The sequence below is a fragment of the Ruditapes philippinarum genome, unplaced genomic scaffold (genome assembly GCF_026571515.1).
Source record: "Ruditapes philippinarum isolate M1 unplaced genomic scaffold, ASM2657151v2 ctg2174_1_1_1_1, whole genome shotgun sequence".
Classification (NCBI taxonomy): Eukaryota; Metazoa; Mollusca; class Bivalvia; order Venerida; family Veneridae; genus Ruditapes; species Ruditapes philippinarum.
This window is the reverse complement of record NW_026859712.1, coordinates 41,120-57,536: the sequence shown is the minus strand read 5'-3', so window position 1 is coordinate 57,536 and position 16,417 is coordinate 41,120. Positions and strand designations below refer to the sequence as shown.

General features: G+C 29.6%; 1 protein-coding gene across 1 annotated transcript; it reads right to left on the bottom strand.

Annotated features, from left to right (window-relative positions):
* Positions 1–63: 63 nt before the first annotated feature.
* Positions 64–5,517, bottom strand: LOC132757595 (putative methyltransferase DDB_G0268948). The gene is made up of 4 exons (XM_060748916.1): positions 4,816–5,517; positions 4,193–4,290; positions 3,640–3,777; positions 64–814 (listed from the first exon to the last, which is right to left on the bottom strand). Exons 1-4 carry the CDS (start codon positions 5,365–5,367, stop codon positions 739–741), a joined length of 864 nt encoding a protein of 287 aa, XP_060604899.1. The 5' UTR covers positions 5,368–5,517; the 3' UTR covers positions 64–738.
* Between the last annotated feature and the right edge of the window lie 10,900 nt (positions 5,518–16,417).

Here is a 16,417-nt window from a genome sequence, read left to right as displayed (position 1 = left end):
ATATATATATATATATATATATATATATATAAACATATTTATATTTAAAAGATAAAACATATAATGCACCCTTTTCTTCAACAATCATCTCTTATTCGATATATGTCCATCACAAAGAATATTTTTACTAATCTTTATTCGTCCTATCAGCATAAATACAGGCAAAAACACTGATACATCACTTCAATTGTAAATATTTTCGGCCTACCAGCATAAATACAAGTGAGAAAACTAACAAATCACTACCGTTGTTCATATTTTCGTCCTATCAGCATAAATACAGGCCAAAACACTGATACATCACTTCAATTGTAAATATTTTCGGCCTACCAGCATAAATACAAGTGAGAAAACTAACAAATCACTACTGTTGTTCATATTTTCGTCCTATCAGCATAAATTCAGGCCAGTAAACTGACACAACACTACCGTTGTTTTATTTTTGTCCTATCAGCATAAATACTGGCCAGTAGACCGACACATCACTGCCGTCGTTAATGTTTTCGTCCTATCAGCATAAATACAGGCCAGTAGACCGACACATCACTACCGTTGTTAATGTTTTCGTCCTATCAGCATAAATACTGGCCAGTAGACCGACACATCACTGCCGTCGTTAATGTTTTCGTCCTATCAGCATAAATACAGGCCAGTAGACCGACACATCACTACCGTTGTTAATGTTTTCGTCCTATCAGCATAAATACTGGCCAGTAGACCGACACATCACTGCCGTCGTTAATGTTTTCGTCCTATCAGCATAAATACAGGCCAGTAGACCGACACATTACTTCCATTGTAAATTATCTCCAGACTGAAATTATAAAATTTAATCTTCCTTTGTTTAAAGCAGTAGTTCGAACCGTTCATTCAAAAAAAAAATTTTTTTGTAAACTGGAAACATCAATATTAATGTACTAGCTATAATGGTAGATATATTTATCACTCTAAATATTCCAGCAATATAGAGTATGGGTATGAAATACAGAGCATTCTAGCAAAGACAAAATGACCCTGTGACATATACATCTATCACTCTAAAGATATTACATTTTAAAGTAAATACATTTGTCACTAAAGCTATACTATCTATAGTGGTATATACATTTATCATTCTAAATAACTAGCTTTAATTATCGATACATTTATCACTGTTATACACTAGCTACCAGGATACATACATTTATCACTCTAATAAACTTACTATTATGGAGGATATGTTTATCTCTAAACATACCAGCTATTACGATAAGATGTATTTATCACTGTAAATAAACTATTTTTTATTGTAAATACATTTATCTCTCTAAACATTCTAGCTGTATGGGTATATTCATTTTGTTTGTTTGTTTGTTTGGGTTTTACGTCACACCGACACAGTATGGCTCATTCGGCGACGTTCCAGCTTTACTTGTGGAGAAAGACCTCAGGTACCCTAACCACCGACGTTCCGTAGCTAGCTGGATAGCTTTCTCACATGACAGAATTCAAAGTCCCTGTCGGAATTCGAACCCACAGCGGTGAGGGGCAAGTGGTTTGAAGTCAACGACCTTAACCACTCGGCCACGGGCGCCCCTTGTATATTCATTTATCACTCTAGATATACTAAATGCAATGATATATTCATTTATCACTCTAGATATACTAAATGCAATGATATATTCATTTAAAACTCTAGATATACTAAATGCAATGATATATTCATTTATAACTCTAGATATACTAAATGCAATGATATATTCATTTATCACTCTAGATATACTAAATGCAATGATATATTCATTTATCACTCTAGATATACTAAATGCAATGATATATTCATTTAAAACTCTAGATATACTAAATGCAATGATATATTCATTTATCACTCTAGATATACTAAATGCAATGATATATTCATTTATCACTCTAGATATACTAAATGCAATGATATATTCGGTTATCACTCTAGATATACTAAATGCAATGATATATTCATTTATCACTCTAGATATACTAAATGCAATGATATATTCATTTATCACTCTAGATATACTAAATGCAATGATATATTCGGTTATCACTCTAGATATACTAAATGCAATGATATATTCATTTATCACTCTAGATATACTAAATGCAATGATATATTCATCACTCTATCAATTCATTATCATCTAGATATACTAAATGCAATGATATATTCATTTATCACTCTAGATATACTAAATGCAATGATATATTCATTTATCACTCTAGATATACTAAATGCAATGATATATTCATTTATCACTCTAGATATACAAATGCAATGATATATTCGGTTATCACTCTAGATATACTAAATGCAATGATATATTCGGTTATCATTAGATATACTAAACGCAATGATATATTCATTTATCACTATATACTAAATGCAATGATATATTCATTTATCACTCTAGATATACTAAATGCAATGATATATTCATTTATCACTCTAGATATACTAAATGCAATGTTATATTCATTTATCACTCTAGATATACTAAATGCAATGATATATTCATTTATAACACTAGATATACTTGCAATTTATTATCACTCTAGATATACTAAATGCAATGATATATTCATTTATCACTCTAGATATACTAAATGCAATGATATATTCATCACTTATCACTGATATATTCTAGATATACTAAATGCAATGATATATTCATTTATCACTCTAGATATACTAAATGCAATGATATATTCATTTATCACTCTAGATATACTAAATGCAATGATATATTCGATATACTAAATGCAATTATATCATTATCACTCTAGATATACTAAATGCAATGATATATTCGGTTATCACTCTAGATATACTAAATGCAATGATATATTCATTTATCACTCTAGATATACTAAATGCAATGATATATTCATTTATCACTCTAGATATACTAAATGCAATGATTATTCACTCTAGATATACTAAATGCAATGATATATTCGGTTATAACTCTAGATATACTAAATGCAATGATATATTCGGTTATAACTCTAGATATACTAAATGCAATGATATATTCGGTTAAAACTCTAGATATACTAAATGCAATGATATATTCAGTTAAAACTCTAGATATACTAAATGCAATGATATATTCATTTATCACTCTAGATATACTAAATGCAATGATATATTCATTTATCACTCTAGATATACTAAATGCAATGATATATTCATTTAAAACTCTAGATATACTAAATGCAATGATATATTCATTTATCACTCTAGATATACTAAATGCAATGATATATTCATTTATCACTCTAGACATACTAAATGCAATGATATATTCATTTATCACTCTAGATATACTAAATGCAATGATATATTCATTTAAAACTCTAGATATACTAAATGCAATGATATATTCATTTATCACTCTAGACATACTAAATGCAATGATATATTCGGTTATCACTCTAGATATACTAAATGCAATGATATATTCATTTATCACTCTAGACATACTAAATGCAATGATATATTCATTTATCACTCTAGATATACTAAATGCAATGATATATTCGGTTATAACTAAAAGCAATAGATTCATTGATCACTCTTATAAACTAAAAATAGCTCTGAACTTAAATATGTAATACTCTGACTTTTGTTTTAACAGATCCAGAACGTCGGACTGTGGGTGTTGTTTAAGATAAGTTCTCCACGCTGACCAGGTTGACAGGTAACCTATGTAAGCATCAACTGGCATATCACGTCGTATAGCAAGGTCATCGGTCTCTAGTCTGTAACAAAATTAAAAGCAAATATACATAAATACACATACTAGTACATGTATACATAAATAACCATAAAACCGGAACTAAAATGATATAAAATAAAATGCAGAATAAAGAGTTAAGTAGATCGTTATATTTTTTTTCATTTTGCTTTAACTATGATGATCTGTAAAACAAAATAAATTGACGAGTATTTCTATTAAAATCTTATTCATACAAAATGGCTCAGTAAAATATATGGAAAAAGTCCATAAAAATGAAATATATAACTTGCATATTAAATTCACAAACCTAGGTAATTTTATCTAATATAGCAAGCATACCGTAGGTAGGGAAAATATAGAACTTGTATAAGTAATTAGTTGCTTCACAAACGTAAACTTATATTTATCATGAATGTAACCTAATCTGGATTAATTACCTTTGCCAGTCTTTAAATGGATGACTCATACGTGCATAGTGTTCATCAATATGTTGTCTTTGTTTATCCCAATAAGGTCCTAATAGATTTCTATAGAACTGCCAAAAATGTAAATAAAAAATAAATAAGGAGAAGACATAGAGATGGTATATGGATTTCAAGCTCACTGAAAAAACAACACGACAACAACTGAAACATAAGCAAAGTATACAGGCCCTCAGCTGCTACATTGTGATTGAATTTACTGATACTAAAGACTATTTATAATTCAAACTATAATGCAAGTCAAACTTTAATGTAAAGTTTAATTGGTATGCATTATAAATATAAGCTACAGTAAAAGTATATATTTTTGTCTACCTGAAAGCGCTGTATGCTAGTTTGTCTTTATTGATAAAAAATAAATGTGCTTATTAGAACATTATTAAGGTACATTTATGATTATGTCACCAATTTATGTAAAATATAGTCTTTTTATGTAAAATCATAAAATATATTCAGTAAGAATCGTCACCTACAGTCGAATCTACTAAAATACAAATTATTAAATCCAGATTAGGACCAAGTAAAGCACGTGCATTTAAAATCTTCATCTATGAAGTTCATAAAGATTAAATTCAAACCTCATTCACAGCAAATTGTGCTTTTTCTCTATCTAGTACATTGTTCCCATATCCATACGCTACAAATACACCACCTGGTTTTATAACTCGTCTCACTTCGTCATACAATTTTTCTATGTTCATCCAATGCAAAGCTTGAGCCACGGTTATTAAATCTACCTCGTCATTATTCAAAAAGCTCAAATCTTCACCGGGACCCACACGGAACGTCAAATTTTCAATGTCCCTAGGTGCTGACGCAATTTGTTGCTCACTGACATCATATCCGATTACTTTTTTAAATGTTTTAGTTAAAGGAACAGAACTCTGTCCATTGCCACATCCTATGTCAACCGCGAGTTCAAAATTACATGAATCGTTTTTATTTTCCTTGTAATAATTTTCTATCGTAGTATACACTGTGCTGGGATAAGTTGGCCTGTATTTAGCATAAAGTGACGCATGCTGTTTTTCATCAAACAAACGAATAGACATAGTCCTATATGATATATTAAAAACAGATGAGAAAATAGCACTACTCGATGAAAAATATTTACACATAATGTTTATCATAGTAAACTTGATCTAAGATATCAAACGTACATGTCCTTGTAACCTTGACATGTCCCTGAGATAACTGATTTACACGTTGTGAAACATTTAAACATACCACCTTTATCAATTGCTGTAAATGGCCGCTAGCAATCAAAGGGAAGTAATGTGACTGTACAAATGAGGCGTCAATTCAGAAGGGAAGTTACTGTCGAACAAAAAGATAATTCTCCGTTTTATCTGTAGTTTTTTTCACACTTGATCTAATTTATCATATTTTATTGTGACTTTAAATTTGAATGCATTTTTGCTACATCAAAATGCAAAATGCTTTAAACAAACAAGGTGCAAGTCTGCGCGAGTGACAAGGAAATGTATTATATATATATATTACATTTCATCGAGTAATAATTAACGCCCAGACCATCATTCGTCCTTTTAACTCTACATATTAACGGTAGCCCGAGGCACAACAACATCCGGTGAGAACTGTTCAACATTAATGTTTATCTCATTACTCGCCGGTCTTTTTCTGACAATAAATAAATTTCTTATCGCCGATGAAAAACTTGGATTAAATACCACATACAGTATAACGTTGTAGGCCGTGCTGAATGTAGCTAGAGCTATTAGTAAAATATTAACAAATCCTGCAGCGTAATAACTTGTATCCTTCCGGCTGATCTTCTGTAATAGAGTAACATAATGTTCACAGTTCATTTTAGTAAGGCGTCAATTTACTGCTTTACATGCTTTTTGCTTCATGTACATACGCTCTCAGAGTATAATAATATCATATAAAAATCATTTTAAAATATAATATACCTTATTCTATAAATAAGATGTCGGATTTTGTTCCAGATTTCAACCAGCTAAAGAATTCTTACATATAATTGTTTGTACATCTTAATGAAACTATAGAACATGCCTCCTTCATTATTTTGTTTAGATTTTCCCCTCCACGCATAATTTATTAAGTACCGTGACAAAATAACGGATATAAACACACATCCTATAAAAAGGCCTATATCTCTCAGGTGGCAAATGTCGTACTATATATTATAATTAAGCTTTAAATTACTAATTAGATGTTTAAATATATATCAGTCATATCAAAGTGTCTGAAAATGTTTCAAATAGTAAAATACTATTATAAATTATATATATTAAAAAGATAGAGAAATAGAACGCACTACGTACATAATGTGTATATTAATTAAAATTTTAAAGATTTTATTTTACTTCGCTTTACATTAAGGCAGCTATCATTTTGTAGGCACACTCTCAAATCTGTTCCTGTAACCAATCAGTAATTAACAATAATTTCTTCTTGCTTTAGAAAGAATGACAAGCACCTGACGGGGGTTGAACCTACACGACCAGTAATCTTTAAATTGCTAGTCCCCATGAATACCACTTGATCATGCTACCTCTTATACTCTCCACAATGTATATTTAGAAATAGATCAGCGTTATTTTGAGTAATGTATTCAAATGATTTTCATGCGGACTAAATACTGACGTAATCCGGAAAGAGAATTGTGTTCGTTTTGATACAACATCATCAAGGGGTTTTAAAATATTTTTAATCACGTTTGAAAAATATATGTCATATCTATTTAAAGAAAGTCATTTTTCATATCTACTTAAAGAAACACATTTTTTTCATATCTACTTAAAGAAAGATAGATTTCATATTATACTTAAACAAATATCTTCCTATCTATCTGTATTAGTGATATTAACGTCAAAATATTTAAGTATGAAATCACTTACTGCGTATAGAAGCATCACAAAGAACGGCAGCCAGGATACAGCAAAAATAACAGCCACTGCTATAAGAAGCTTCACTAATTTCTTTCGTGATTTAACCAAGTGAAATGAATTATTTCCGGTTCCGGTTGTCATGCACTTACTTGTGTCCCATACAAAAACTGTCACGTGAAAATAGTTTTTAAACATGAGAATTACGGGAATAAGGTATGATACTAAAGCCAGAAATACAGCGTTACTGACGGAATAAATCATAGACATATGTTCACTTCCACAAGATGCAAGTACAACAGTTGTATTGTTAGTTTTCAACGTGACGTAGTTGACGTCATATTCTACTAAAGTAGGTACAGACACTAAAATACCCAGAATCCATATAGCTGGTATGATCTTATAACACAATGTACAGTAGTTAATTTGTTCTGTTTGACATTCGATAATTGCCCTCCGTCTTTCAAACGAGATTGACACGAGAGTGTAGATAGAACTTGTTATGATAAAAATAGGACTAAAGTTAACGACTTTACATAGGATAACACCTGAAATATAAAATAATATATATAGTCTTTAAAATGTATACCTCAGATGTTGTTTTCTGTATTGTAATTCAAGAAGTTAATGTTATTACCTGTAAGTTCTTTAAAACAATTCAAATAGTGTATACTAAATTATAAGTATATTTATTGTGAGTTCTATTAAATTCTACATTTTTGATGTTATATTTTACAATACATCTAAAGGTTAGTGTTCGGTTTATTTTCTTCCTAGAGTTATTCTATTTTATAACGCTATCTGACAAAATACACTATGATACGACAACGTTTTTTTTACTGAACTATAAATACTTTGGAAATGCAAATGAGTTGATTGATTGCATTATTGATTAAACATATCAAAATGTCATAACCATTAGAATAAATAAACATTTTGTTAAAAAACCCTAAACTGAATGATTAAAACGGGAAACATTGATAAAAAAAACCATTGGGGATTTTTTAATTCCCCCCCCCTTTTTCCCCTTAACGGGAAAAAAGTTTTTTTTTTTTTTTTTGGGGGGTTTTTCGTAACCGTATAAACAATACTTTCAATTAAATGGCAGATTCCTTTGATAACTACAATTTCTTGTTGACAACTTGATTTGCTAGATTTTTAATTTACAAGCATCGATTATTCTACACGTGAAGCATAATCTGTCAGTTATTTAAAGGGAAGACACATCATTTGTCAGACATCACATATGACAGGTACCAGTTATATCAAGGAGCCTTAAATATCTGTCAGGTACCAGTAAATTCAAGGAGCCTTAAACATCTGTCAGGTACCAGTAAATTCAAGGAGCCTTAAACATCTGTCAGGTACCAGTTATATCTATATCAAGGAGCCTTAAACATCTGTCAGGTACCAGTTTTATCCAGGTGCCTTAAACATCTGTCAGGTACCAGTTTTATCCAGGAGCCTTAAACATCTGTCAGGTACCAGTTATATCAAGGAGCCTTAAACATCTGTCAGGTACCAGTTTTATCAAGGAGCCTTAAACATCTGTCAGGTACCAGTTTTATCAAGGAGCCTTAAACATCTGTCAGGTACCAGTTTTATCAAGGGCCTTAAACATCTGTCAGGCTTAAACATCTGTCAGGTACCAGTTTTATCAAGGAGCCTTAAACATCTGTCAGGTACCAGTTTTATCAAGGAGCCTTAAACATCTGTCAGGTACCAGTTTTATCCAGGTGCCTTAAACATCTGTCAGGTACCAGTTATATCAAGGAGCCTTAAACATCTGTCAGGTACCAGTTTTATCCAGGTGCCTTAAACATCTGTCAGGTACCAGTTATATCAAGGAGCCTTAAACATCTGTCAGGTACCAGTTATATCAAGGAGCCTTAAACATCTGTCAGGTACCAGTTATATCAAGGAGCCTTAAACATCTGTCAGGTACCAGTTATATCAAGGAGCCTTAAACATCTGTCAGGTACCAGTTATATCAAGGAGCCTTAAACATCTGTCAGGTACCAGTTATATCAAGGAGCCTTAAACATCTGTCAGGTACCAGTTATATCAAGGAGCCTTAAACATCTGTCAGGTACCAGTTATATCAAGGTGCCTTAAACATCTGTCAGGTACCAGTTTTATCCAGGTGCCTTGAATATCTGTCAGGTACCAGTTATATCAAAATGTATTAAACATCTGTCAGGCACCAGTTTTATCAAGGTGCCTTACTCATCTGTCAGGTACTAGTTACATCAGGGTGCCTTAAAATATGTCAGTTACAGATATATCAAGGTGCCTCAAGCATTTGTCAGGTACCATAAATGTCAAAATGCCTTAAACATTTGCCAGGTACATGTACTTGTTATATCAAAATGCCTTAAACATTTGCCAAGTCCCAGTTAAATGGGTGCTTTATGCATCTGTCAGGTACCAGTTGTATCAGAGTGCGTTAAATATCTTTCAGTCAAAGTTATATTCAGGTGCCTTAAACATAAGTCAGATACAACTTAACCAGCTGTCTCATTGATTGTTGACGTACTAGTATATCTATCTATTCATGCTACAAAACATGATGTTTCTTCTGCTTTTTTTTGTATCTATGCACGTTATAGCATTGATGGTGTCTATTATTTGTGACTGTTTTTTTTTAAGGTGTAATTCCTATCTTTGTTTGCTACAAAACCGGTGTTTTCTTCTATGAGTGATATAGCTATACACGCTACAGCTACAGGACCCATTAATCTTTCTTTGAAAAATTATATCTATACATGCTATAGAACCAATTCTGTCTTCTGTTGGTTAATATTGGAAGAAGGAATAAGTTATTTTTGCACTATATTTCATAATAACAATATTTCTGGGGAGTTCAAAATTATAGATATCCGGTGGTTGCTATCTACAATATCGGAATAAATAAGAGAAACACGACTGAGAAAATGTTTTAGGGTAATAGACTGTCAAGATGTTACTTTATTTGATAAGAGTCTGTCACGTAACATATTGCGACAGAAATCTTAAAACATAAATAATTGAACATTGCATGATTTTATAAAATAGGAGAAATTTTGTTTCGAGAAAATAAATCGAATGATTTGAACAGTGATAAAGATGTTCTTGTCGACTTGTGTTTGTTGAATTTAGAGCTTGACATTTTGTCGTAAATGGGAAAAGCTAAGACAAACAATCGACGTTTTTTATGAGTAAAGTCCGTTGATATTTGAAAATTGTGAAGTCCCATATAATTATGCTTGGTTTATATGCATATTTTAGTTCTGTAGTTTACGCAGTATACCTTTTTGTTTGATTTTTATCACTCCTAACCGTATTAGCAGAACAAAGCAAATTTATTTCATTATAATGATTAGTAACACTTACCCTAGTAGTAAAAGAGTCGAGTGAGATTAGGAATAAATATGTATTGTTTTGAAAAGTTAAAAGCTGAGAAAATAAATGTCGAAATATAAACGAATATACAGAGTAAGAAAACGATGACAAATCGTCAAGATAACACAAAAACCTTTATTAAATCAGGGTTTTATATGCAACGGCAGATGAAAATTCTAGGAACTGTTAATGTCATACATATGTTCACAGTTTTTATATCTATTTACATAATGTGTTACAGTGTAAATGGACTGTACATTAAGAAAAGAGGACTTGCAATGTCAGTTTTAGCAAAAGTAATAATTTGTCTAACAATGATGGAGATTAAACTAGTAAATGCAGGTCCTACTGGAACATGTATAAGGGCCGCAAAAAATGTTTTTATCAAGAAGACTTTATACTTTTTAATATAACCGTTGTAAAACTTTTCTTCAGTTTTTCACCTTTCAAATAGGTGATTTTACTGGTTAAAATAATATACTCCATATTGTCATACACTATTGTTATAGGAATACTGTAATACATTTATCTAAATTCAATGAATATAAATATACAGTATAAATATGACCTGTTGTTTGTTTGCTTTGATTTGGGTTTTACGTCACGTCGACACAGTATAGGTCATATCGCGACATTCCAGCTTTACTGGTGGAGGAAGACCTCAGGTGCCCTTCCGTGCATATTTCAGGCACGAACGGGCACCTGAGTAGAGCCACCGACTTCCGTAAGCTAGCTGGATAGCTTCCTCACATGAAAGAATCCAAAGTCCCTATCGGGATTAAATATGACCTAACCTAAGTCTGACCTATTAGATATTAGAATACTGATACATTAAGTTTCTTTTAAAACCATTGGTGCTACTTACATGAATATAAGGTAAATTTATACATTTGCTTAAATTAGGTTATTTTTAAAGGCATAAAATTTATTTGTGTTAATTACATACATATTAAAATACATCGATAAATTTTGAAATACTTTTATATTATACATGTGTTTAACTTAGATACATATAATTGACGTAAGAAAAATGCTTTATTATTCAATAAATCACACAACTTAAAACATGTGATTAATTTAATGGCATTTATTTAGTATAAAGAATTCTATCAGTAAAGAGACATTATGATAAATAAATATTTTCACTACATATTAAATAACTTGAATATATATTTTAATGACATAAATATTGATATAATATAAACATATTTATTTAACTTAAATGAATATCTAAGTACTTTATGTCTTTAATACATTTTAAATTTAAATTTTGAAAATACTAAATACGTTTTATACATTTCCTTTTGCTGGGAAAAAGGGTTTAAAAAAAAAATTTATACATGTGTTTAACTTAGATAGATATTCATTTAGCATAACTAAAATACATATTATAAGACTTCAGTACTTTTGCCTAACTTAGATAAAAACTAACGGACTTAAATACATTTTATTAACTCAGATATATATGTATATTAAAAAACTTAAAAATATTTGTTTAACCTAGATACACTTTGAAAATACTTAAACACACTCGTTTAATTTAGGAAAAAAAAAGAAATACTAAATGCATTTTTTTCTATTTCAGATAAATATCTATTATTTGTTAAAGTTACATGTAATAGACACTTAAATCTTTTGTTTAACTAAGATAAATATTAAAAGAATTAAAGAATTTGTTGAACTAACTTAAGATAAAAATTGAAAAGACTAAAATCATTTGTTTAATTAACTTAAATAAAAATTTAAAAGACTTAAATCATTTGTTCAACTAACTTAAGATTTAAAAGACTTAAATCATTTGTTTAACTAACTTAAGATAAATTTGTAAAGACTTCAATCATTTGTGATTTACATGAATATTTATCAAAGATTTTTAAAAACGATGGGGCTCCTTATATAATTATCCAAAAAAATAAAAAAACATTTATTGATTTTTGAAAATATCAAAAACCAAAATTGAAACAAAATTTTTAAACTTACCTTTTAAATATAAAGAAAACAAAAATTTTATTTGATTTTTTATTTTAAATTGATATTTAAAAAAACATTAATTTTTATTTGTTTTAAAATTAAAATAAGAAATTTTTAAAGGGTTTTAACTAAAGTTTTTCTTTTTCACATGAAAGCAAAAAATACTTAAAGCTTATTGTGTTCGATCACATTATAATGTTTTAAAAATTTTTTTCAAAGCATGTTTGGGGTCTTATAAATAATATACCATAAGTTTTTAAAAAAATTCAATAGGGTTTTCTTTTTTACAAATATTCAATAAAAAGTATCCCTACATTTTTTGCAAAAGCAGTTTTGGTCTAAGGCAAACCCGTAAAATACCGTGAACATGTTCATTTATAGAAACTATTTAAACAGATAATTAGGAAACAAAACGCCAAGTGTAAATAAATAAATAAATAAACAAACAATGGAACAAACCTTCATAAAAATTTTCCTCATGGGTTATATCATGAAGTTTCTGAGGCATAACAAATCCCGCCAATAAAATGTCGCTTATAGCCAGATTACATATCATAACATTAGTCACTGAACGCAACTTCCGGTAACGTAACACACAAAATATCACAAGTAAATTACTTAATACTGCAAACAATAGCATTATAGCTGTAAATATTAAAAATATCCATTCCCCAACGGTGACAGACATTGCTATTTTTATGTGAATGAAAGTAATAAAAATGTTCCTGAATATTCATTTGTTGTGTCCATCATAATTGCTTTGGCTTTAATGTTTCTTGGAGTATTTGCAAACTCTCTATCATTAGCGATTGTTGATGTCGTCTGCTAATGCAATATCTGATAATGAAGAACTTCCTTTTTCTAGATAATTGCATATAAGATGGCAGTTTATTCAGTAAAACCTGCCATTTAAATCTCCAAACCTTCAAACATTTCACGTATTTTATATTATTCTTTATTATAATTTAATACAGTCATGTCTTTAACGCGCAGTTTTCAGAGTAAACCTTTGATACTGTTAAACGAACCCTTACAATGATACGATATTCCTGATTATAATTGTTAATTATCTTTTATATATCATTACATCGTGATTTTTCTAGCTATGTTAAACGCATCCATGATTTCAGATATAAGATTAAAATAGTTTTATAAAACGAATGTTTAATTTCTCGTTGATAAAGACAGCTTTTTCTCCATAAAATACTAAATATAAGATACATATTTTCTTGTTTTTGGCCGGTTATTCTTATACCGCTTCAGTGTTTCCTATATATACTATGCCAACTCATCACATACTTTATTACCCAGTTTTATGTTTTGTTTTTGTACATAAATTAGATTATCTTTATGATCTTAACTGCTTTACGAGATTTTTCATTTAACCATAACCCCTCTATATTACCTTGGAAACGTGAGCCATGTTTGATAAAATAAATACAAGCGTAATATGTGTAATTTTCTTTTATCTATTCACAATTAGCATGAATATTCCTGATGGCATGAGGCATATTACAAATAGGAAAAATAAGGATAAATCTGTTTATTCTAGTCCTCATTTATAAAATCAATACATCTAAATATTAGCCATTTGCCGTTGGGATTTGATGCATTATATTTACATTAACTAACTCTCTTTCTAATTAACTACGATGTCATCACATGTTTGCAAGGTTTAACCGATAAAAGGAGAAAACGACAATATCTTTGTCACAATGAGCAATTTTATAAAAAAGGGGAATATTTTTTACTTGTGCAAAAAATAAATTGAATCATTACCAATCGAGTTAAAATGATATTCTTATTTTAGAAACTTTAGCATGCTTAAATGCATTTTTCTGTTTAAAGCATTGACTGGAGATTTCTCCATATATTATTCTACCTGCTTTAAAATGGCTTAAAAATCTACTTTATAACCTTGATATTTTTTGTACTAAGTTTCTCGGACACTCACACATGAAAATGTTTTATTTAGTTCATTAAATATGAAGATGTAGTAATTGGTATCTCAAACTTAGCACAATGAATCTATATTGTTGTCAAGTTTTTTTAACTACGACGTTTCTGTGTTGCAGCAAGCATGAAGAAAGGGATAAGGGAAATTGATGAAAATGTTTATGGTCTACGCACAACATCAATTTCATTGGTAAATTTCGAGGTTACACCAGATTGTTAGAATAACTATTATAATTGTTAAACGTTTAATTGTGACCAAGGGAAAGTTAAATACATATGTTTTGTTTTGTTTATTTGTTTGTTTGTGTTTTTTTTTTACTTCGTATTAGAAATAGATGTTTGTGCGCAGAATTGACTAACAGTTGTAAACAGAAGTTCCTGCAAATCATTGAATTCTTGACTTCTTGTCAGCTGTTTGTTTGAACTACTATTTTCATTGCAAATATGTGTGTGTATTATCACATAAAAGCACCCTTAATATATTAAATGAAATTATTTTATATGGTATTTTTAACTTTCATTTTCAACAGGTATGCAGCGTTTCAATCATCCAATCTAAACCTTTCTCTCCTAAGAATTAAGGTACACTATAAAGATACTTTGGATTTTTTGGGCATAACAAGTTTTTGGCAGGGAACTTTCTACATTGATGACGTGAGTTGAAATTTTGACTTTACCATTATTTTTTTGAAAAAATTATAGTCAGTTTTATAATTTTCCCAATTTGCGGCCCTTCGGGTTAAAAATTTTAAATCCAGCTTTTTTGAAAAGAACAGGGTTTATTTTTTTAAAACTGTCGGGTTTTTTCCCAATTTAAACCCAAATTCGTCATCTATAAATTGTTTTAAAATGCACTTTGACAGTAATGTTTTTAATTGACATTAACAAATACGTTTTTTTGGGTTTAAAAACACATTTTGTTAGTTTTAACGCTTTAGGGGAATTTTTAATGTATACATGAATATTTTTTTCCCCCCTCTTTTTAATATTAAAATATTTAGACAAGGGTAAAATAAATTTTGGGTTTTGCTTTTGTTTTGAAACCCTTTTAAAATAACAATACAATACCTTTTTTTGTTTGATTAATAATTACGTTTACAGCAAAACAAATCCAAACTTTAAAATGAAATGTATCAGATAATTAACATTGAAATGCAAAATTGGAAATACAAGTTTTGTCCTACATGTTTTTTTTTTTTTTTTTTTTTTTTTTTGGGGGGGGGGGGGATGGGATGAGGTAGCAAGGAAGTAGGATATTATTTTTAGATACCTCGTTTTATCAGAGAACGAGTATAAATTTAATTTATGAAAAAGCAAGGGCGATTTTTTGGGTCTATTTAAATTTCAAATTCATCAAAAAATATGATTTTTAATCTCAAACTCTTTTTTAAAATTTGTTTTGTTTGCAAAATTCCTATAAAACAAACAATTTAAGATCATGACATAAATTTACAAGCAAATAAACACGTACTCGTATAAACATTCTGATAAATAAACTATAGCATTATGTTCTCCCTTCCAATTATTCAAGTTCTGTTACTGGCAATTGTTTGATTATGCATTTATGATACATTGTTTGTGTGTTCAATTTATATTGATAGAATAATCACATCCTAACATTATGATATCAATGGCTATTAGGGGTATCAATCAAAAACTGGAGACTCATGCCTAAAAGAATTCTGAGATTAAACTTACACTCCTCTGAAGTGCTGAACAATTCACTAAAAATGTTCTTTTGTGTTTTGTTGACACCACATTAGACGAAAAAAGAACTGACAGCTTGAAATGAACAAAAGTTAGACGGAATAAAGATGTAATAAGAAGTGGTACATGCTTTTTACAGGACACGTGTAATTAAAAACAAATAAAATACATAACAAATGACACAGCCGGTGTTTTCGCTCTTTTTTGTTGAATCTAATTGAGTTATATATTGGCTACGATTTCACAACAAATTTCCCAATTTCTGTGAATTGTATTCCCCCTTTATATTATC